At 42.1% G+C, this 22,719-nt stretch overlaps 1 protein-coding gene across 1 annotated transcript; it reads left to right on the forward strand.

Annotated features, from left to right (window-relative positions):
- Window positions 1–2,411: 2,411 nt before the first annotated feature.
- On the forward strand, window positions 2,412–19,801 carry GALR1 (galanin receptor 1). The gene is made up of 3 exons (XM_084618935.1): window positions 2,412–3,120; window positions 12,337–12,402; window positions 19,388–19,801. The coding sequence occupies exons 1-3, from the start codon at window positions 2,422–2,424 to the stop codon at window positions 19,703–19,705; spliced, it is 1,083 nt and encodes a 360-aa protein (XP_084475061.1). The 5' UTR covers window positions 2,412–2,421; the 3' UTR covers window positions 19,706–19,801.
- The last annotated feature ends 2,918 nt before the right edge of the window (window positions 19,802–22,719 follow it).

Raw genomic sequence — 22,719 nt, forward strand, 5'->3', positions numbered from 1 at the left:
AAGAACTATCAAGAAACCATGTTAAAACTCACATTTGAAGAATGGGGGGTGTGTGTAATTTATATGAACTTCTTACACGAAGTTTTCAATTCCATCCAATTGTTTAGAAAATATGTTTATGTAACTTCTGTTTTGATAACCTCTTCTCTGAACAGTTCACTTCAATTTTCTGAGTCTCACTTTCTCATCTATAAAATGGGATAATATTATTTTCCTGCCAGGGATGCTGTGAAGTTTGTAAGATTATTTAAATAGTAAACGTGCTACATTGTATTATTAACAACAACGTATCCCTGTTTTATTTTTGTGAACTTATCTGTGTTACAAAACTTTAATAAAACTGTGAACATATAAATGAAATTAATACCATTTAAAATATATTTAGCTCAGACTTAGGCTTGCAGCAAACTAAAGCCCCAATTCAGGAAAACTGTTATCATGGGGTTAAATCCATCCCGGTTCAAGAAAGCACTTATACATGCATTTAGTTTTAACTAACACATTGACTTCACTGGAATGTAAGGATATGCTTCTGTATCCTTCCTGAAGAAAGATGTTGTCAGGAAATGGGGGCCAAGGCTGCAATCCTGCAAACACCTACACCTAGTGGCACAAATGAGTAGTGCTTTTAATGTCATTGGGACAATTTATATGCAGATTTCAGAGTAACAGCCCTGTTAGTCTGTATTCGCAAAAAGAAAAGGAGTGCTTGTGGCCCCTTAGAGACTGACCAATTTATTTGAGCATAAGCTTTCGTGAGCTACAGCTCACTTCATCGGATGCTCAAATAACTTGTTAGTCTCTAAGGTGCCACAAGTACTCCTTTTCTTATATGCAGAGTTATTTGCATGCATGAGTTTTCAGGATCAGAGGGAAAGTTTTGATCCTGCATCTGATTTCAATGGGACTACTCACACATGTCCCTATTTCAGAAAGTATCTATCTTCCGGGCAAGACTTGAGCATGTGCTTCTTTGCTGTCATGAACAGGTATGGATTTAAACTTTGTTTAAGTGCTTTCCTGAAGAGGGTCCATAATTAGCATTACAAGATTGGGCTTTATGAACCTAGTCCTCGTGAGGGGCTGAGCATCCCCCAGGAAAGAAGGATGCTGGGGCGTCTCAGAGGATGGAGCCCTCAGGCAGCATCAGTCACACATCTTCATACACCTGTTTAACTTTTGAAATTGTGCCTTGACTGATAAGGGCAAAACCTACACCAGGACAGGGATCATGGCGTGTTTTTGTGAATCACTGTCTAGATGTACAGTGCTATTTATTGACTACAGTCCCCCGAGTGTGGCAGCAAGAGCAGGAGCTGGCCCGATGTTTGGAGAAGTTGGCTGTGGTTCCAGTTAAAACACGCACACGCAACCCAGCGACAGGTCAGTCCCCGACCAGCCTTCCAGAGATGGGAAGGGATGCGAGCTGTGTGCGATGCAGCAGCGTTGACTCTGCTGATGGGGAAAGACGAGCCCCGGGGGCTGGGGCTCAGCAGTGCACGGGCTGGGACAGGCAGCTGGGAGGGCTGAGGGGAGGTGTGAGGGTGGAAGAGGGTGAGTTGGCCTGGCTCTGGATTGGCAGGGGGGTTGCGGACAGGCAGAGGAGGGGTTGCTAGTGTATTGCCGGCGCATTAGCGGCGCGATTAGCTCGGCTGCTGTGGCGAGCTGGGGGCTGCGCCCAGGTGCAGCCCGGCGGGGCGGCACGTTCCCTTCGGCGGAGGCAGCGCGCAGGAGCCGGGCGGCGGGAGAGCGCGCGGGAGGCCAGCCGGGGAGGAGCTGGCCGGGGAGGAGGTGGAGGAGCGGGGAGGGCCGAGGGAGGCTGCTGCGCTCCCAGGGACGCCTGAGGTCCCCGCGCACTCGCCCAGCGCCGCTCTCCGGCTCTGCCCTTTGGTGGCACCGCGCTGGGCAGAGGGGGTGGGAGCCCAAACCCCGCAGCCGTGGCGGAACTGCGAAGGGGACGGAGCTGGGCAGCGCCGCTGCGGGCGCATTTGACCACGAGGCTCCCCCAGGAGCTCCCCTGCCCACCCCGCTCCGCAAATCCCCGAGGCGGGTGCCTGCGTGGGTGAGCCAGCCCCGGCCGGCCGCAGCCCGGGAGCCCCCACCGCGCACGAGGCGCTGACCCGGGGAGCAGCAGAGGCGAGATGCCATCCAGCCTCCGGGCACCGGAAAGTTTCGCGGCTCCGTGAGCGCGGCGGCAAACTGCCCCCGCCTCCGCCCCCTTCTTCTGGCTGGGCGCCTGGGGCCCGCAGCGCAGCGCAGCTCCCTCGGGGCCTCCGCAGCTGCAGGGCCTGGGGCGGGGGGGGGGTCTCTGGGGGCGAGGCGGGGACCCGTGTGCAGGACAAAGGCGCTGTTTGTTCTCCTCCACCCTCCCCGGTTGTCGCTGGTGTGTGTGTGTGGGGGGGGGGGGCAGCCGCAGCAACCATGGAGCCCGAGGCGATTGCGATCCTCTTCCTGAACCAGAGCGAAGGCCCCCCCCGGGGGGAATTCAACCTCTCGGGGCTCTCGGAGGAGGAGCAGGACACCAAGCCCCTCTTCGGCATCGGCATCGAGAACTTCCTCACCCTGATCGTCTTCGGCGTGATCTTCGCCTTGGGGGTGCTGGGCAACTCGCTGGTGATCACGGTGCTGGCCAGGAGCAAGCCGGGCAAGCCCCGCAGCACCACCAACATCTTCATCCTCAACCTGAGCATCGCCGACCTGGCCTACCTGCTCTTCTGCATCCCCTTCCAGTCCACGGTCTACGTGCTGCCCACCTGGGTGCTGGGCGCCTTCATCTGCAAGTTCATTCACTACTTCTTCACCATCTCCATGCTGGTCAGCATCTTCACCCTCTCCGCCATGTCGGTGGACCGCTATGTGGCCATCGTGCACTCCCGCCGCGCCTCCGTCCTGCGGGTCTCCCGCAACGCGCTGCTGGGCGTGGGGCTCATCTGGGCGCTCTCCATCGCCATGGCCTCGCCCGTCGCGCACCACCAGCGCCTCTTCCACCGGGACGCCAGCAACCAGACCTTCTGCTGGGAGCAGTGGCCCAACCCCCGGCACAAGAAGGTCTACGTGGTCTGCACCTTCGTCTTCGGCTACCTGCTGCCGCTGCTGCTCATCTCCTTCTGCTACGCCAAGGTGGATGCGAGGGGGAGGATGTCGAGGGTGCAGGGGATGGGTGTACGGGGTGCAGCTACAAGGGGTATAGCTATAGGGGGTGTGTATGTGGTAGTTACAGGGGCGTAGGTATAGGGCAGGTGAGTGTTTGGGGTACAGAGGTGGGGTGTAGCCAGGGGAGGGGCTGGGAGTTTGCGGTACAGTTACAGGGGTGGAGTGTAGCCTTAGGGGGCGTGTGAGAGTTTGGGGTACAGTTGCAGAAGTGGGGTGTAGCCTTAAGGGGGGTGTGAGAGTTTGGGGTACGTTAGAGGGGTGGGGTTTAGCTATAGGATGTAGCTATAGTGTGTGTGTGTGTGTGTGTGTGTGTGTGTATGGGGGTATAGTACAGGGATGGGATGCTGGTATGAAGTGTGTAGGTGTATATGGGGTATAGTTACAGGGTGGGTTTAGGTATAGGGTTTGTGTGCGTAGACGAAAAAATACAACGATGATTGAATAGAGGAAGGGGTAGACGCATAGCTATAGGACAGGGTGGGGTATAGGGTGTTAGCATCTGCAAAAGTTAGATGGGTGGGCTACCTGGTCTGTGTGTGGGTGCAGTAGCAGGGGGCTAGGCTATGAGGGGTAGTTTTGGGCTGCGTGCATGGGAAGAGAGTACAGAAGTAAGAACATGGGAGGGGTTGAAGTTTCGGTGTGTGTAAGGGAGTGGGGGTACACTCAAAGCGAGTTAAGTGTGGCTGGAGTTACACTGTGGATTTATAGGCTAGGAATGTCCAGTTGTAAGGTGTTTCGGGGAACCTCACACCTGTGTGGGTCCGAGGGTTCAGCAGTAAATGTGGGGAGGAGGTATAGTATAGCCGATAGTGGGCATATTGTCTGCTAGTTTTCATTTTTTTTAGAAAAAAACTTCTTTTTAAAATCTCCATTTCAGCTGCGATAAACACTTTCTGTGTTTTCCCGTACTGCTGGGATGCCGATGCAGCAAAATGCAGCAAAATGCAACAGTGTGCAAAGTTGTTAACATATTAAAAAAAAATTGCAATAAGTTAAAACATGCTGCACTTCAATAAAACCCAGCCACACAGGGCTGGTGTAACCACTAGGTGAACTAGGCTGCAGCCTGGGGCGCCAAGATTTGGGGGCGCCAAAAAGCAATGCCCCCCAATTTTTTTTTACACTATTGCTCAGGGGCAGGTACCTGTAAGTCTCTAGCATTTGGGCCGCACCAGGGCCAGCAGCCCCTTCACCTCGGAGTCTCCCTCGCTTGCCCGGGGGCCACTCCTTCTCTCAGGCTCCCCGGCTGCTGCCGCTGCGGCCGCCCAGGAAGACACGGGCTGGGGGCGCTGCCGCGGAGGAGGCGCAAGGGGCCACGCTCAGCTGGGGCCTTGCACCTGCCGGCCGAGAGCAGCAGGAACCAGGTGCCACTTGGGGGGAGTCGGGTGGCCCGAGCCCAGGGTGGCGCAGCCTCCGCAGGGGCAGGCGGGAAGCGTAAGAGGGGTGGCCCCCGGGGAAGCGGAGGAGACTCCGAGGTGAAGAGGCTGCTGGCCCTGGCGCGGCTCGAGCGCTGGAGACTGACAGGCTGACCCCTGCCCCATCCTGGGACCGCCTGCCCCTCAGCCCAGTGAGTGTTACCTGCCCCACCAGCCTCAGTGCCCTGCCCCATACAGTCAGCCACCCCAACCTCACTATGACACAAGAATCCCTTGGCAAAGGGCCCCCTGATCTTCACAAACAGCTGTCACCGCAGGCCTGACAAACACTGCACCCTGCACGTGTCTTACAGGACACTTACCCACAAAGAGGAACGTGGAAGGGATCTACACAAGGCTGGTAACTTGTCAAGAGTGAGAATCTTTGTGAGATGTGTGCATGGGTAATATTGAAGGAATAATGTATTTACCTTAAAAGTCTGCTTTACAGACTAGGGGTAGAAAAGAGTCACCAGGGGATAATGGCCGTTTGGGGTAAGGGGGATTTGTCACCCTGCCTAACCTGGCTGATGATGCAATGCAAGGCTCAATTGTTTAGCTTTGCACAATAGTAAGACTTTGAATGGGACACCATCAGAGGCAATGGCAAACAATTGAAATGCCTTAAAGGTAAAAAAGAAACATTACAACAGCCGTTACCCGTTCGGACAGGCTGTTTATAATGCTAAGTTTACTAGTTTTCGGAGGTTGTCGGGGAGGTGGGGGCGCAAGGTGGAAGTTTCGCCTGGGGTGCAAAAATATCCTTGCACCGTCCCTGCAGCCACATTATTACTGGGGTCCTGATCCGTACGATGCCCGTTCTACCACTTACTTCTTAATGTTCAGTTAAAAGACACTAAGAGCAACAGGCACGCTACCCGCTTGTTAGGGAGCCTCATCCTGCATCAGCTGAAGTTAATGGGAGCTTTGCCTCTGACTTCAGGGGGCTCAGGATCATGCCTTTTGCTGCCAGAAAGCAATCACTTGATGATGAGCAAGTTTCTGATGAAAAGGGCTGAACTGTGACACACTCACTCTCCCCACTTCTTCGCTCAGGCAATGATCCATTTTCTGTACCATTGTTTTCTGCAGCTTTGAAGGAAGCACCAGTTCAGACTGCTGTTCTCCAGAATCTAGAACAGGTTGAATTCCGTCAGACTGGACAGTTCTTTTACTGAGATCTTGCAAACCTTTACTCGCTTCCTTAGTTCTTACTCACTACAGTAAATTGCATTGAAGTTAATAGGTCTGCTCATGTGAGTAAAATCTGCTCTCTTGCTGAGGAATCAGTTCCTCCAAAGCAAACATGTTTCCAAGGGGGTTGTAGTGTATAATTTATATAGTTTGTGTAAAAATTCATTAATTGTGATGTGGAAAAAGGACCGATAGAGTGCAAACGTGCATTTTAAAACACTTTGAAATATGCTTGTATTCAAAGGACAAAGTTTCTAAATTACAGAGCAAAAACAACATTTAAAGTGACAGAGGTGTCAAACTGGCAAAAAGGCAAAACATTAAAATTAGTATTAGCCCTCAAAGGTTTAGTTCTCTTTTCTCTGTGTGGTAGGTAGATTTCTCATTGTCTGTAACAGGAGTTACTGTGTGCACTGAGTAGATTTGAGGGGAAGAAACCAATACCATAGATTTGATCATCACCATATTTAAATAAAGATATTAACAGATATGGGGAAAGTGTTAATGGACATGCTCAGAAGATGCCTTTTTTAAACATTAATTTTTAATGAATAAGTATTAATAATTTTTATAGCCAAAAGAGCATCATTCACAATATTGACTTATGGCCTCTAAACCCTTGTTTTTTACATGAAAGAAGTTTTGTAAGTTAAACAAGTGTGAATGATTTTTAAAATTATAAATTTTTACTTGTAGAATTTAAAAACAAAATTAAAAGGGATTGTTTTTTAACAGACTTTATTGAAATATTAAAGTTAATATAAACACACCATTTTGATTATAAAAATAACTATTTATTATAAATATTAATATAAAGAATATGATTTAAAAAAATCTTCAAATCTGAGTCCCAGAATAACAAGTTTATGCCCAGAGCAAATCTTTTATGGTCAAGTTAAAATAGCCTGAAACAGGGGTTAACTAAACTAATTAAATGTATGTTAATTAACAGTAAAATGTTGTCACAGCCAGGAAATCAAGGCAATTCAAAGTTGCAGCTGAAACCTCATTTTTAACTCGCTACCAGGCTGTCCTTACTTCACCCTTGTTTTGGTTAGGAATTGAAGGGGTCTGAGATGACAGGCCTAATCCTGCTCCCGCTGAAGTCAGGATCCAGCCCTGAGGGACCAGTTCTGTGAGATGCTCACCACCCTCAGTTCGTAGCAGTGAGAACTGAATAAACTCAGCTCTTTGCAGGAGGCACTTGGCATCTGTCTGCGACATAAGGGCTCACTCCTACTGTGACTGTGACTGTGACTTGACAAAACTCCACCTGCAGTATTTTGGCACATCCGGATGAGCAGGGGGTGGGGTAGGTTAAGATTGGAATGGCAATAAGTCAATGACAGAGTTTCAGTCTTAAATTTGTCAAGGCCAGAGCTGTGATAGTATATGTCCAGCAAAGGAGTCATCATGAAGCTCCATTTAGCAAATTACCATAGAATGCTATTGAAATAAACACAACCATGACATCTTGGCTTCCCAGTGCACACAGTGTGAAAGGAAAGTTGTTGTGTAATATAACAGGTACATCAATGGCTACATTTAGTTATAAAGTAGAGCATATTACTAGGTCAGATCCTCAGCTGGTATAAATTGATGTAGCTTCATTGATTTCTATGGAGCTACATTTAATTACGCCAGCTGTGGATCTGTGAAATAGTAATAATAAGGAAGCTTCAGTCTACTCATAATGTAGTTTAAGACAAAGGGAATGCAGTTCTCTATTTGAATATATGGCATTTTCAGGACTGTTGTAAGGCAAGTTCTTGTTTTTTTATGTAAATTGTAATTTCCTTCATTTTTTATGCATTTAAATGGCAAGCTAGCTGCATTCCCTCTGTCTTAAATTACATTATCAGAGAATTCACATCCTACTGGGAAGTACTAGCAAAAGGACAGCTCTTTCTGAGAGACAACAGCACCATTACAAATTACAGAAATACTGAAACAGGGATGGGTATTTCTAAAATCTGTCCTCCTGCAAACCCAGAGAAAACCAGAGCTGGCATTCACATGTAATGAGATTTATAAGCAGTGATTAACTATTTAATAGTTCAGTAGTGAGTATTAAATTAAGTGCATATTATTTGATGGATAGCTTGAAATGGCTCTTTTCAGTAAGTGTGATTTGTCATGAGATTACGTATTTCTTTTATTATTTACATATCAATTTATTGTATATACTATTATGAGGTTACTATAGGATTGTACATTAAAAAGTGCCACTTAAGGACCAATGGCTCAAGCCTGCAAAGTGCCAAAGCTTGTTTTGGGAGGTCCTGAGCATCTTCAGTTCCCATTTACCAAGGAAGTCTAAAGTGACTAGTGATTTTGGGTGACTCAGTTTTTGGGTCCCAAGTTGAGAAAGCTTAAAGCTATCCTCTGAAAATCAGGGCTCATTCATGTTGGGCACCCAAAAATCATGGCACCCAGAAACTAAGGTAACAACAATATTAGTCACTTTTAAAAATCTTGGTCATTGACTTTGATGGGAGTACTCATGTGGCAGGATATACCCCAAAATGATTATTGTCCACTTATCCATTTCAAATATTAATAACTGCCCTATTTTTTACTTTTGCCTTTAGAAATACTAAGAGAAACCAATCTCCATTATGTACTAATATCCTGAACATTCTGAACTGCGGAAATTCATTTTGATTTATAGACTCAGTTAAAAATATAAATCACACAGCGTAGGAGTCCTAACATAAAAATGAGCTTAAAAATGTTCCTGGACTGAAATCTTGTATCCCAAGTTTTAGCAGGAGGATGTTAATGGAAGTGGTATAACCCAGGCCCACCAAGAAAAAGAAAAATAAATAAAATCTATAATAGTTGTAGTGACACAGTACTAAGTAGAATGGAATGAAAGGCTCTGCTGTAGTAATTGAATTGGTCCCAGTACCATAACTATGGCACTGCTGACAATGACATTTGAATGTAAATAAGATTTATATGACAAATTGTGGTTCAGAATGCAATGTTTACATATACCAAGATACAGTCATTATTATTAGATAATTACGTTGTGTAATCTACTTAGGGGCATTATTTTAAATGGATCTTTCCAGGAGCTACTAATAATGAAAGTGTAACCAATGAAGTGGCTGTAAGTAGCAAGAAATCAAATATGCTTTAAAACTGTACAGTGTTTAAGCTTGTATGTTGTTTGGTGGAAATATATATGCCAAAAGCAGCAGGGTCTTTTAAACCATGTTCTCTCTTTCTCTCTCTTCCCCCCGCGCTGTGCCCCCGCCCCCTGTATGATTCAGTGATGGCTTTAAGACTCTTCTACCGCCATGGTCATAAAAGACCCTGCAAAACCTCAGGTTAATCAAGAGAATTTATTCCCTTTTATCCTTTCCTGAGAGCAAAATATGATCTGTAAACAATAGGTACATGAAAGCTGGGAGCTTGAAAAGTTTTATGTAAGGAATTGTTTTTCCAGATTTTAAGTCTTTTGACATATAAATTCTTGTTAGAAAAGAGTATGGAGTACATTTTCAGCTAAGTGAGTGGGGATTTAGTTGTGTGAATCAGCTATGTTCTCCAGGCTGCTTAAAAAAATAAGAAGTGATCCTTCACTTCAGCTAGCTTTCTGAGCTCAGATGGAGTACTAAATCTTGGTACCAAACTCACTTGGATGCATTTCTGCATGTTACAGGTTTTTTTTCCTAAAAATCCTGCAGTGTTACCAGCTGCTACAAATGCAGAAGTAGATGTCTTCAAAACTACTTGGGGTCAAATCCTGACTGGCATCTGGAAAATAGCATAATAGACCCCACCAAATCCATATTCAGTGTATGCTGTAAGAAGAACATTCATGTGTTCCAGTGTTGTGATTGACAATAGCCCACAAACCACTACTTCATGCAATCTGTTCCGAAAAAAGGATCAGACACTGCCACCCTTGCTCACAGTGAATAGTATCATATTTTTAAAGTGATCCGATTGAATTGAGTGTGAGTAATAGAGGAGCAAGGGATCATTCATTGGGAGCATTCTGGTCCAAAGTAGGAATAGTGTGTACAGAGGCCATTGGTTGATCTTGGAGTATACGTATATAAACATATCACTCCTCCACAGCTCCTGTCATGTGTGGATTGTCTGCTTTGTTTCAGTGGTGTTGGAATAGGGGCATCCAACTTCTGCACATGGACTGCAGATTATCTGGTGAACCCCCCATACAAAGCTAGAATTTGACTAGTCAGATGGCTGCATGTGGTGGGTTTGTGAAATTAGTACCTAATCCAAAATGGAGAAAGTTCAAGGGGTTAACTACCTGGAGGAAATAGCCTATTCAAGTAGTGTGGAGCTGGCCACTACTCCAGATCTTAGTCTAAAGCAGCAACCGGGGGAATGGTTTTCATTTCTCTCTCACTTGCTCTTACTCTCTTCCAAAGTCAGCCACACATTCACCACTCACTGTCCTCATCCTCCCCATCCAGCTCCTACTCATACCTTGCTAGAAACTGCTTATTCTGTATATTACTCTGGCAGAAGCAGCCAGGATTTTCTCTTCCCTCCCTTTGCCCAGGTGAGAGGAGGGGAGCAGGAGTCAGGAGAAGGAAGATCATTGCCCCAGGTTCTCTACAAGAACCCAGGAGTTCTTCTCATGGAAGTCTGGGAAAAGGGCTGTTCTTGCCCTCTGGTCTCCTTACTATTGAGGTGGAGAGGTCTGGGGGTTCATCCAGACCACACTCAGTGAAGGCCAATCTATGTGTCTCTCTCATGCTGTTCGTGGGTCAGGCTTGTCTACTGACAGTTTGAGTCATGTCAGGAAGATGCAGAAGAATGGAGATTGAGATGTACAAAAAAATGCAGGATCAAGCAGTTGGTATGTATATACTGCTGAACTAATACACTTCTAATGTATTTAACAGTTATCATACCTTTAGCCTTGTATTTACATACAAATTGTCTTCAGTTGATGTTTTCAGGTATCCGGCAGTCTTTTACATCTTTTCTCTTCACCCTCAAGTGACCATTGTCATTCAGAAATATATCCCTTTTCTTTTTAACTCATTAGATCAGTGGTTCTCAACTCTGGTCCACCGCTTGTTCAGGGAAAGCCCCTGGCGCGCCGGGCTGGTTTGTTTACCTGCCACATCCACAGGTTCGGCTGATCGCGGCACCCACTGGCTGCAGTTCGCCGCTCCAGGCCAATGGGCGCTGCGGGAAGGGCGGCCAGCACATCCCTCGGCCTGCGCCGCTTTCTGCAGCCCCCATCGGCCTGGAGCGGCGAACCATGGTCAGTGGGAGAGGCGATTGGACGAACCTGCGGACACGACAGGTAAACAAACCAGCTCGGCCTGCCAGGGGCTTTCTCTGAACAAGCGGTGGACCAGAGTTGAGAACCACTGCATTAGATACATTTTTCAGAACATATGATTAATACTGGATCACATCTGTGATCCATCTTATCTAATATCCTTTCTCTGAAAGTGGCCAGAACCAGATGGTACAGAGTAAGGGGCAAAAGACACCACAATAGGCAGATATGGGATAATCTGCCCCCAGGGAAGTCTCCTTCTAACCTCTAAATTGAGATTGGTTTATAAACCCTGAAGCATGTGGTTTTCTATCCCTTTTAAAACTCTGTAAAAATATGTACTGTTATGACTCTGGATAGTCTTGTTATCCATATAAATACGCAATCCCTCCTTTGATTTTGCTAAATTCTTGGCTTTCATGGCATCCGGTGGCAATGAGTTCCATAGTCTAATTGCGTATTTGAATTTGCCACCTTTCCATTTTATTGAATATTTCTTTTTTTTTGTATACTTTCCCATAAACAATTGCATGGCACAATTTTTTTTCTTCAGATCCTGTCCTACAGATGCTCTTAATTTCAGAGCGAATGATGGTTGCAGCCAAAATATGTTCCTGCTACACTACCCAAAAATCTTGTGCGTGAACTATCAAGGTTCTGTTACAATTTTGAAGCTTCTCTTTAATGACAAGTCAATTCTGTTGCCAGAATAAAAAACTGACCTACTATAGATACATGACAAGTCATGGCAAATCTTGCATAAAGGTCATATTTCACTTGTGACACATTTTTATATAAATTAATAAAAAAAACCTTTTTAGTTTCCTTCTTCAAAATCAGACAGCTCCAAGGCATGATTATATTAACCAAATATCCAGCTGCTGAATGCAAATTATGCAGAAGGCTAAGGAACGCTACGGTTCAAAATATACGTTTTTTATTTTATGTGCAAAGAAAGTCATCCTAAATTCACAAACATAGACATTCTTATGGAAGAAAAATGACTGCCAGTTACAAATGACTGTAGAACAGGTTTATGTTTATTGGCAGATTGGGTTCACTGCCATGTATATTTTGTTATGTGATGCATCTGTTTTTTATATTAGAATTAAATAACTTATGTGCTTCATATTTGTTGATTCCTATGGGTGCATATTAGATATTACAGCATGCACTTTTGAAATGTGTAGACTGGATACATCAACATTTGCAAGCAATATTGGACAGCATAATTTTGAAACATGTCCCTTAATTTTAAAAGCCGTTAAATGCAAGACGCAAATTAATCTTTTTCAGGTCCTTAATCATCTGCATAAAAAGTTGAGAAACATGTCAAAGAAGTCAGAAGCATCCAAGAAAAAGGTAGATTGCTTTCCTTACCAAGCATGCTAACTTCTCAATGTAATGTTGCTTGTTACCAAAGGTATAACATAGAGATGGACTTGAATCTAAATACACCTGAACATTGAGGGTTTAAAATCCAAACCTCAAACTAGATTTGAATTTTGCTTTTGGCCCCTAGTCTCTACAATGGGCTAAGCCACTATTCTAGATCTTTATACTTTGAACTTTTGAGGATGTGAAAACCAGATCCAGAACCAATCAGTGTGACTCAGACGTATTTCTAGTAGAAATGTACTTTTCACTTCTCCTGTATGTTTTCCCTATCTTGTAAATTTTTTCTGCTAATGTAATTTTTGATGTAATACGAAGAATTTCTGGTTTTTAAGATGAACATTCTAAATAAGGTTTATTTTACTTCCTGATCCTCTTTTAAAACGTTGCCATGCATGAAAACTGTTTTTATTCTCTGCTGTTCAGGGCTTAAATTAAACACCCACTACTAATACTGCAAATAAAATTTTGAAAAGATCTTTAAATCACAAAGCTAATATTGTTCTTTAGGAATGTATAGAAGGGTCTGTATCATAGTGAATTTGTCTGGTAATACAGCATGTAGAATTCTAATTTTGAGCAGACTTGGCACCAGGAGCGATGTAGAGTTCTAATTCTGAGCAGACTTGAAATCAGGAGTTTCCTGCCTGACTTCTATATTTATGAACACAGATCAAGATTTTTTTTTTTTAGAGGCACAGTGTTAAGAGGATTAGGTATTAAATCTCTGATTCAGCAGGGTACTTAAGTACTTTGTGGAATTGGGGCCTATGATATAACTACTAAAGATTCAGGAAATTGCCAACTTTTGTGATTTTATCCTATGTCTTGTGATTTTTGGTGTTTTTAAAGCTTCAGCTCTTGGAGTCATGTGGTTATATGAGAATCTGAGCTTTAATTTAAAAATAAAAAGTGTACCCTTATGTACCTTAAGGGCTCAAAAACCAGAGGCAAACAAAATTAACCAAAATATTATTGTTTGAAAAATATAATTGGTTTAAATCAATCTCATGAGTTTTTGGGACCCAACTAATGACAGTTGAATGCTTGGGGTTGGCAATACAATTTTACATAGCCATACTGAAAAAAAAAATATACTATTTTAAATTATTATTTCTTCTAAATAACAAGAACTCTTGCTCATTTTCATTCTGCATTTAGGGCCTAATCCTATGCTTCTCATAGTATTCAAATGAATGGGTGTTGCCTGATTAAGGAGTTCATAAGTGGATTTTTAAATTAGACTTTCATATTTAAGAAAAAAGTTAAATGCAAAATAAATGTTTCCTAGAATACTATTTTTGTATATTTATTGATCACACACAAAACGTTAGCATTAACATATTAGAATTAGCATATTTCCTGAAATTATATTTCAGGTAGTTTTATTTACTTATGTGTAATGTTAAGAGCCATCCCATTAAATAAATAAGAGCAGCCCTGTAGTGTTTCCTTGGTTGTAGATTATACTGATAATGTTATAAAGGTAAACTTTGGAATTAGGCTTGAGAGGGATAATGGAATAAAACAGATGTTGCAAGGATTGTCAAACCATTATGCACAGTTAGGCATCCCACAGATACCAAGTATCTTAAGCATGATAGATTTAAGAGACACAGGGACAAAATCTGCCCTAAATTCTTTGCCATCGAACTAAAATCACGGGGGGGTGGGGATTGGGGGATAGGGGGTTGCTTGGGTGTAAATAAGGTCAGAGACAAATCTCTCTTAGTAAGTTGAGCAGGTATACAATTATCCATATCATTCTGCTTTGTATCAAAATGTTAACGTAGTGAAAGGGTTAGGGCACTGTGCTTTCTTTATGTCATATATACAGGAAAAAAAGAAATTTCTGAAAAAAATTTGTAGGTTTATTTACCTTTTTGTTTCCTACTGAAAATGTATGCGTGATAAAGACAATATTTCAGTTCCCAGTGGGAATTTTTCCTAAATTGAAGGGTCCTATTTGTAATCTTTTATTAAGACAGATCTTTTATTGGGCAGATTCTGTGCTGGTGTAAATTAGCACACTTTTATTGATATCAGCAGAGTTTTATTGATTTGCATCAGCTGAGGACCTGGCTCATTATTTGCAAATATTTCAAAATATTGCAAAAATTTCCTTGCTCCATTTTGTCCTTCCTATCCCCTACTACTGCCTCTAGAAACAGACTTGGGAGAGGTGTCTCTTGGTGTCCATTCCCCTCACAAACATATTTTATTTTTTGAACAGAGGGACTGATCCTCAGCTGTGAAAATTGTCGGACACAGTGAAATACTCTGACAGCGATTCTCAAACTGTGGGTTGGGACCCCAAAGTGGGTCACAACCCAATTTTAAAGGGGTCAGCAGGACTGGCTTAGACTTGCTGGAGCCCAGAGCCGAAGCCCGAGTCTCACCACCAGGGGCTGAAGCAGAAGCCAAGAGCTTGAGCCCTGGGCAGCAGGGCTCAGGTTACAGACCCCCTGCCTGGGGCTGAAGCCCTTGGGCTTTGGCCCCTCCACCCAGGCAGCAGGGCTCGGGCAGGCTCAGACTTCGGTCCCCCCTCTTGGGGTTGTGTAGTAATTTTTGTTGTCAGAAAGGGGTCGCGGTGCAATGAAGTTTAAGAACCCCTGCTCTACGACAGTTTACACCAGCTGAAGATCTGCCCCAGAGACTATAGGTTGCCTGAATCCTGTTCATTTCCTACTCTAGGATCAAACACATGGGTTATTTCATGCTAGTTGCTAAATTTATCCATAACATAATCCCACTGTAGCCAGTGAAGTTACAGAAGAGATGGATCTGGCTTTAGGCTTGAAGGAACGCATTTAGGGCACAATGGGAGAGTGTGTGCAGAGGTAAGACAAGTCTAGGATAGAGTGCTGTGGAGTATGACTGGTTGAATGATCACTAAATAGAATCATAGAAGTGTAGGACTGGAAGGGACCTCAGTAGGTCAGCTAGCCCAGTCCCCTGCACTGAAGGCAGGACTAAGTAATAACTAGACGAGTGGTTTTCAACCTGTAGTCCGTGGACCCCTGCGGGTCTGCAGACTATGTTTAAGGGATCTCAGAAAGGTTGTCATTACCATAGAACAGTGGTTTTCAACATGTGGTCTACAGATCTCGGGGGGGGGGCGGGGGGGGGCGGGAGGGGGGGGGGAAGGTCCGTAGACTATGTCTAAGGTTTCCAAAGAGGTCTGCATCTCCTTTTGAAATCTTTTAGGCATCCACAAATGAAAAAAGGTTGAAAACCACTGAACTAGACCATTGGTGACAGATGTTTGTCTAATCTGTTCTTAAAAACCTCCAGTGATGGAGATTCTACAACCTTCCTAAACAGTTTGTTCCAGTGCTTAACCACCCTGACAGTTAGGAAGTTTTTCCTAATGTTCATCTAAACATCCCTTACTGCAATTTAAGCCCATTGCTTCTTGTCCTTTACTTAGAGGTTAAGGAGAACAATTTTTCACCCTCCTCTTTGTAACAACCTTTTAGGAAAACTTATTATGTTCCCCATCAATCTTCTTTTCTCTAGACTAACAAACCCAATTTTTTCAATCTTTCCTCATAGGTCATGTTTTCTAGACCTTTAATAATTTTTGTTGCTGTCCTCTGGACTTTCTCCAATTGTCCACATCTTTCCTGAAGTCTGATGCCCAGAACTGGATACAGTACTCCAGTTGAGGCCTTATCAGTGTGAAGTAGAGTAGAAGAATTACTCCTCATGTCTTGCTTACAACACTCCTGCTGATAAATCCCACAATGGGATTTGATTTTTTTGCAACAGTGTTACACTGTTGACTCATATGTAGCTTGCAATCCACTGTAAACCCCAGATCCCTTTCCACAGTACTCCTTCCTAGGTAGTCATTTTCCATTTTGTATGTGTGCAATTAATTGTTCCTTCCTAAATGGAGTACTTTGCATCTGTCCTTATTGAATGTCATTCTGTTTACTTCAGACCAGTTTTCTAGTTTGTCTTGATCACTTTGCATTTTTAATCCTATTCTCTAAAGTACTTGCAACCCCTCCCAGTTTGGTATCATCTGAAAACTTTATAAGTGTACTCTCTATGCCATTCTCTAAATCATTTGAGAAGATATTGAACTGAACTGGACCCAAGACCTATCCCTGCGGGACCCTACTCGATATGCCCTTCCAGCTTGACTGTGAATCATTTATAACTACTCTCTGGGAACCAATTATGCACCCACCTTATAGTAGCTCCTTCTAGGCTATATTTCCCTAGTTGGTTTGTGAGGTGGTCATGTGAGACAGTTTCAAAAGCCTTACTAAAGACAAGATATATTACTTCTCCCTATCCACAAGACTTGTTACCCTGTCAAAGAAAGTGATTAGGTTGGTTATATGTGATTTGGCCTTGACAAATGCATGTTGGCTGTTACTTATCACCTTATTATCTTCTAGGTGTGTAAAAATTAATTTCTGGATTATTTGCTGCATTATATTACTGGTCTGTAATTCCCCAAGATGTCCTTATTCCCCATTTTATAGATTGGCATTATATTTACCCTCTTCCAGTCCTCTGGGATCTCTCCTGTCTTCCTTGAGTTTTCAAAGATAATCGCTAATGACTCAGATATCTCCTCAGCCAGCTCCTTGAGTATTCTAGGATGTATTTCATCAGGCCTTGCCGACTTGAAGACATCTAACTTGTCTAAGTAATTTTTAACGTGTTCTTTCCCTAATTTAGCCTCATATCCTAACCCCATTTTCACAGGCATTCACTATGTCAGATGCCCAGTCATTACTAAACTTTTTGGTGAAACAAAAAAGGCATTTAGCACTTCTGCCATTTCCACATTTTCTATTATTGTCTTTCTCCCCTGATTGAGTAATGGGCCTACCCTGTCCTTGGTCTTCCTCTTACTTCTAATGTATTTGTAGAATGTTTTCTTGTTACCCTTCATGTCTCTAGCTAGTTTAATCTCATTTTGTGCCTTGGCCTTTCTAATTTTGTCCCTACATGCTTGTGTTGTTATTTAATAGTCACCCTTCATAATTTGACCTTGTTTCCACTTTTTATAGGACTCTTTTTTGAGTTTCAGATCATTGAAGATCTTCTGTTTCTTCTTATTTCCCCCAGCTATTCCATCATCACTTGTGGATCTGAAAGAGTTTTCCTTTTGGCATGGGAAGGTTCATCTTTAGCAGATGAACTCTGCTCTGTTGATTAGGTGACCCTGATGTGGAATCTACTGAATAGTTTCCTGGAGCTTTTGTATTTCCAAAGGCAATGGATATTATGTGATGGATTGGGTCGACTGAAATAAGAATCTAGGTGTGGATGATTGTGTTAGTGAGGTTAAGAGTGAAGGTGACTGAAGGACCCTGAAGTTCTACGGCTGCTCAGTGAAGTTACTCATAGGCAGAGCTGAATACATTTCCTATACCAGCCAAATTCTGTTTCCAGCTAAAGGGAATTAAATCTAATGCTAACATTTCTGTTGAGTGAGAACTAATTAGCACAGTCTCCCATGCAGGAAATTTTTATTCATTGTCACTGAAATGGAAACGATTTTCATGAGCAGTCCAACCTTCTCTTGAGGAGATGAGATTGATTTCTTACCAGCTTGAGCTAAAAATCTATTGTTCAGAGTAAGTGGCTGGTTACTTACAGGTAAATAGAATCCAAATTCAAGAACCTAGCAAAATATCTAGGCCTCATGTACACTGATGTGTACCGTTTCTGTGTTATAACATAGTTTAGTGTTCCTTGAGTAGATGGGACTAAACTCTATGCCCAGGGATATAAGATAGCTCTGTAACATGGTTTGACTCCGTCTACACAGGCAAGACCAAACCATGTTGAAAAAGTGACAAGACCTTATTTATGTAATAATAGTGAATGACAAATTTGATAGTTAAGATGGAGCTTATGTCTCTCATCAATGAACTAATTGAAAGAGGTAATTGCTGGAAACTTAATAGGTGTTAATTTGTCAAACAATTGCAAAACAATAAGTATTTTCCTAAAGAAGTAACTAAAAATTAAAAAAGCCCCGACAATGATTTTTCCAAGCCATGGTTGCATTCCATTATCCTAGAAGCCTAACATTTCTCTATTTATATCCTAGTACTCCCCATTGACAGAGTCTATCATTGGAGATGGATGGCATCTCCTTATGAAAATAAGGACAATGAAGTCAGGTAGCTGTAGTGTGGTCTAGTCTGTTCTGCTCAATTTGTTAGTTTTGTCTAAAATACTGTTTTTGTTGGTGAGCTTGGGTTTCCAGGTTATCAAAAGCATATATTAGCCTCCTCTTCCCAATTCAGGTTTAGTACATATATTGTGATCATTTTTCATTGCTGGGCACTACTCCCATGATTTCCACCAACATTAATGGGATTTGTATGGCTAATGGACAGATTTGCAAAAGACCCCTAGTCCCCATTTAGGCACCTAAATTAAGTGGCCAGCTGGATGCTGAGCACTTTTGAAAATGTGGCAACTGAATTTAGGTGGAGGTCTTTTGAAAATCTGGCCCTAAATCTTTATGCAATTCACAGAAAACATAGCCTATTAGATTTAAAGTTATGGCATTTCTCAAGGGCTTGCATCACCACTGCATGACAGCAGTTTTGTGTCAATGGAACTCCATTGCAACTCAGTGGAGTTCCACTGACATGAAACTGGACTAACAAAGTAGTTAATCGGAGCCTTAATCTTTACATACTGCTTCCTACCATTTGAATCACACGGTCCATGCAATGGGAACCTCATGTTTATCAAGTGAAGTTTGAGGGCCTATGTTCTTCTTGACCTAATCCCATTATATGAAATAAAATACATATGGCCGATAAACTAAAAAATAGTTTGTAAATACTTAGAAATGTGTTTTTTCCTAATATTTTTCCATCCCTCTACAATGGTTTTGAAGCACGTTGTGTGAAACTGTTTGTTCAAGTGCTAATAAATCATCCTTGTTTCTCTTTTCCTGCCTTAGACAGCTCAGACTGTGCTAGTGGTGGTGGTGGTTTTTGGCATATCTTGGCTGCCACATCATGTGATCCACCTCTGGGCTGAATTTGGAGCTTTCCCACTGACTCAAGCGTCATTTCTCTTCAGAGTGACGGCACACTGCCTGGCTTACAGCAATTCTTCTGTAAATCCTATTATATACGCATTCCTCTCCGAAAATTTTAGGAAGGCCTACAAACAAGTCTTCAAATGCCAGATAGGTAACGAATCACCTCTGAGTGATGTTAAAGAAAGTAGAAGTCGGATAGATGCAGCACCGTCTACAAATTGTACTCATGTGTGAGCAACAATTAAAAAAAAAAATCCTGTCGTGCTGGGTTTTCTAGACTTCTAGAAAAAGCACAATGAGCTCCCAAAAAGAGCTGCAGCTTCAGCTTTAGCTTAATAACTGGTAGAATTAAAAAAATCAATTTCCTTACATTTATCAGATAACTGTGGCCATTCTTAATCTTAGACATCTTTGTCTCGCGTGGTTCAAATGAGGAGATGTCCTTTGAAAGATGTTCCAGAAAAAGTGGGTAATGGTATGTCAGTACTAGCCCTCTTATTCATTTAGTAGGAAAGCTAATAACTTGCTATTTATAAATATTAAAGTACAGCATATTCCAATTGCACCTATAACACAAATATGTTAACATAGAATGCAAGTGTATAGTTCCTAATTCAGTTCTATAACGTCATACTTTATTCTATAAATTGTGTGTATGTGTGTGGGGGGGGGGGAGAAATGATCACTTCAAAGATAGGTAATTAATAGTGCAGTACTATGATTTCAAAAGAAGTGATTAGATTGCAAAGATAATTAAAACTTCAGTCATCTCTTCAAGGTTGGTTCTGACAATGGTTTTGTTTGCTTTTAAGCAAATGTTGAGCAGAAATAATTTTCATATGCTGAAATAATTACTTAGAGAAGAAATGCTAAACTAACTATGTAACTGTAGAATTTACACCAGGGTATTAACATGAGGTTGTACTTTGTGTGCCTTGCCTGGCTGCATATACAAAACAATGGTTACACCTTTATAAAATTTTGCTTAAGGCACTCACATAGCAGCGGCATAACATAGGTTGATGTAGTCGAAGTGGGAAGGGTTTGTTTCAGGTCTCTCTCTATATGCCATTTCTAGTTATTGATATATATCTAAATATATTAGCTTAAACATTAAGTTATGAATATGTTCATACACACACACACTGTTATTCTTTGAAGGAAGCTTTAAATGGGGGTTGAAATTGTTGACATTAGCATTCCAACAGTTCTATTAGTGTCTTAATATCAGACAGCTTAATAGTTTTAAGTTGGAAAAAAATACAATTAGTATTTTTAAAACAAATTAAATGGTCCAATCCTGTAGACATTTAACTAACATGAGTAGTTCCACTGACTTTATTTGAGATTCTCAGCTAGTGTAAAGTGGTGTACCTCCATTGTCCTTAATACAGATACATCAATGTATACCAGCTGACATTCTGACCTTCTAAGTTTAAATTTGATCCAGCTCCTACTGAAGTCAATGAGAGTATTTCCATTGACATTAGTAGGAATTGGGTTGGATCCATATTACGTGCATGATTTTTTACATTTTTCTCCAGTTAATGCTGTGCCACATTCCTCTTCTTCCTGAAACTTAATGTTTACAACAGGGCAGGTGTAGTATCTTTTTGTGCTTAGTGGAAGATAGCTGTGACAAAGTCAGTGAAATTCCAAGCTAGAGGGTATGGCTTAATTCACACAAAAATGTCTGCATTTACACACTAATTCATGCACTCAGACATAGCAGAGAAATCATCTTCCCAGAAAATAGTTCTGCTTATATAGAACTTTTGTTTATTTATTCACTTTTTCCTGTATGTGAATGGCTTACTCTGTTACATATCCGAGTGAGTACACATGAAATGGCATAGAGTTATTGTCCCACATGCAAAGTACATTATCAGAGTCAAATTAATTAATAGGCAACAGGTTTAAAACAAACAAAAGGAAGTATTTTTTCACACAATGCACAGTCAACCTGTGAAACTCCTTGCCAGAGGATGTTATGAAGGCCAAGACTAAAACAGAATTAAAAAAAGAACTAGATAAATTAATGGAGGCTAGGTCCATCAATGGCTGTTAGCCAGGATGGACAGGGATGGTGTCCCTAGCCTCTGTTTGCCAGAAGCTGGGAATGGGCGACAAGAAATGGATCACTTGATGATTACCTGTTCTGTTCATTCCCTCTGGGGCACCTGGCGTTGGCCACTGTCAGAAGGCAGGATACTGGGATAGATGGACCTTTGGTCTGACCCAGTATGGCTGTTCTTATGTTCTTAAAATAGAAAATGCTGAATGTAGTTTGGGAGACAGCTCCTTCAGGGGCTAGTTTAAGACTGTGGACTGAATTTCCATAGGAACTAGGGGCAACCGAAAACCTCACCACCTACTGCACGGCATACATCGTTGACCTGACTTCTCAAACATGGTATACACAGCAACATATATACATAAATGGAATATATATTTTTAAAAACCCACCAAAAGACTCCACTGCAAACATAATTCTTCCTCTGGGGAGAGTATGAGAGAGGGAACAAACATCATGTGACAGGTGTTAGTCACATACTACTGGAAGGGGCTTGCATACTATGGTGAAGAGGGGTGGTATAAGAACCCTTAGAGAATAGAATGGCGAGATCTTGCAACATTTCTATAAAGATATAAAGTTATTTTGAGCAGTGGTTCTGAGAGTCTATATTACAAATTTTGTGATTGGCACATTTTCACAGGACTGCACTGTAATTAAAAAATACAAAATCTGGCAAAAGAAGGGAATGTAAATTCATGCTATCTATAGGCACTCTTAATTTATATTTTTGCATAATTTATTTGCTTTTTTTCCCCACTGAAAAAATAAAATGACTATTTAGACAGAACTACAGCTACATTTGTTAACAACCTACATCAAGATAAAGAACCCTTTATTGTATTCAGGCTTTGTCACACTCACTACCATAATTACAGAGCACTTCCAGCATTTGTAACATAGAATACCTCTGCTTGGAAACATCTCCTTTCAGTTTTGAAAGGCACTGCTTCTGGCATTTTTAATTTATGAGTTTAAAAGTAAAATAAATACATAAACTCAGTTAAGATATCTAATTTGATATTTTATCTGGAAAAAGCTTCCTTGTAATGTTAATCATTTTAAATTTTGTTGATTATTGGTCCATAGTGGATCAATGAGTTTGAGCATTTTGTGGAGGAAACCCTCCCTCACCTTCTTCCCAACAACAAATGAAACATGAATTAGGCCCTGT

The sequence above is a fragment of the Lepidochelys olivacea genome, assembly GCF_965140295.1.
Source record: "Lepidochelys olivacea isolate rLepOli2 genome assembly, chromosome: 2".
NCBI lineage: Eukaryota > Metazoa > Chordata > Testudines > Cheloniidae > Lepidochelys > Lepidochelys olivacea.

What these genes read in the sequence shown, in the direction of transcription:
- GALR1 (XM_084618935.1), top strand. Translation starts at nt 2,422, where the DNA reads ATGGAGCCCGAGGCGATTGCGATCCTCTTCCTGAACCAGAGCGAAGGC. An exon ending in TCTCCTTCTGCTACGCCAAG is followed by an intron (nt 3,121 to 12,336) that starts GTGGATGCGAGG and finishes AATCTTTTTCAG; the next exon opens with GTCCTTAATCATCTGCATAA. An exon ending in CAGAAGCATCCAAGAAAAAG is followed by an intron (nt 12,403 to 19,387) that starts GTAGATTGCTTT and finishes TTCCTGCCTTAG; the next exon opens with ACAGCTCAGACTGTGCTAGT.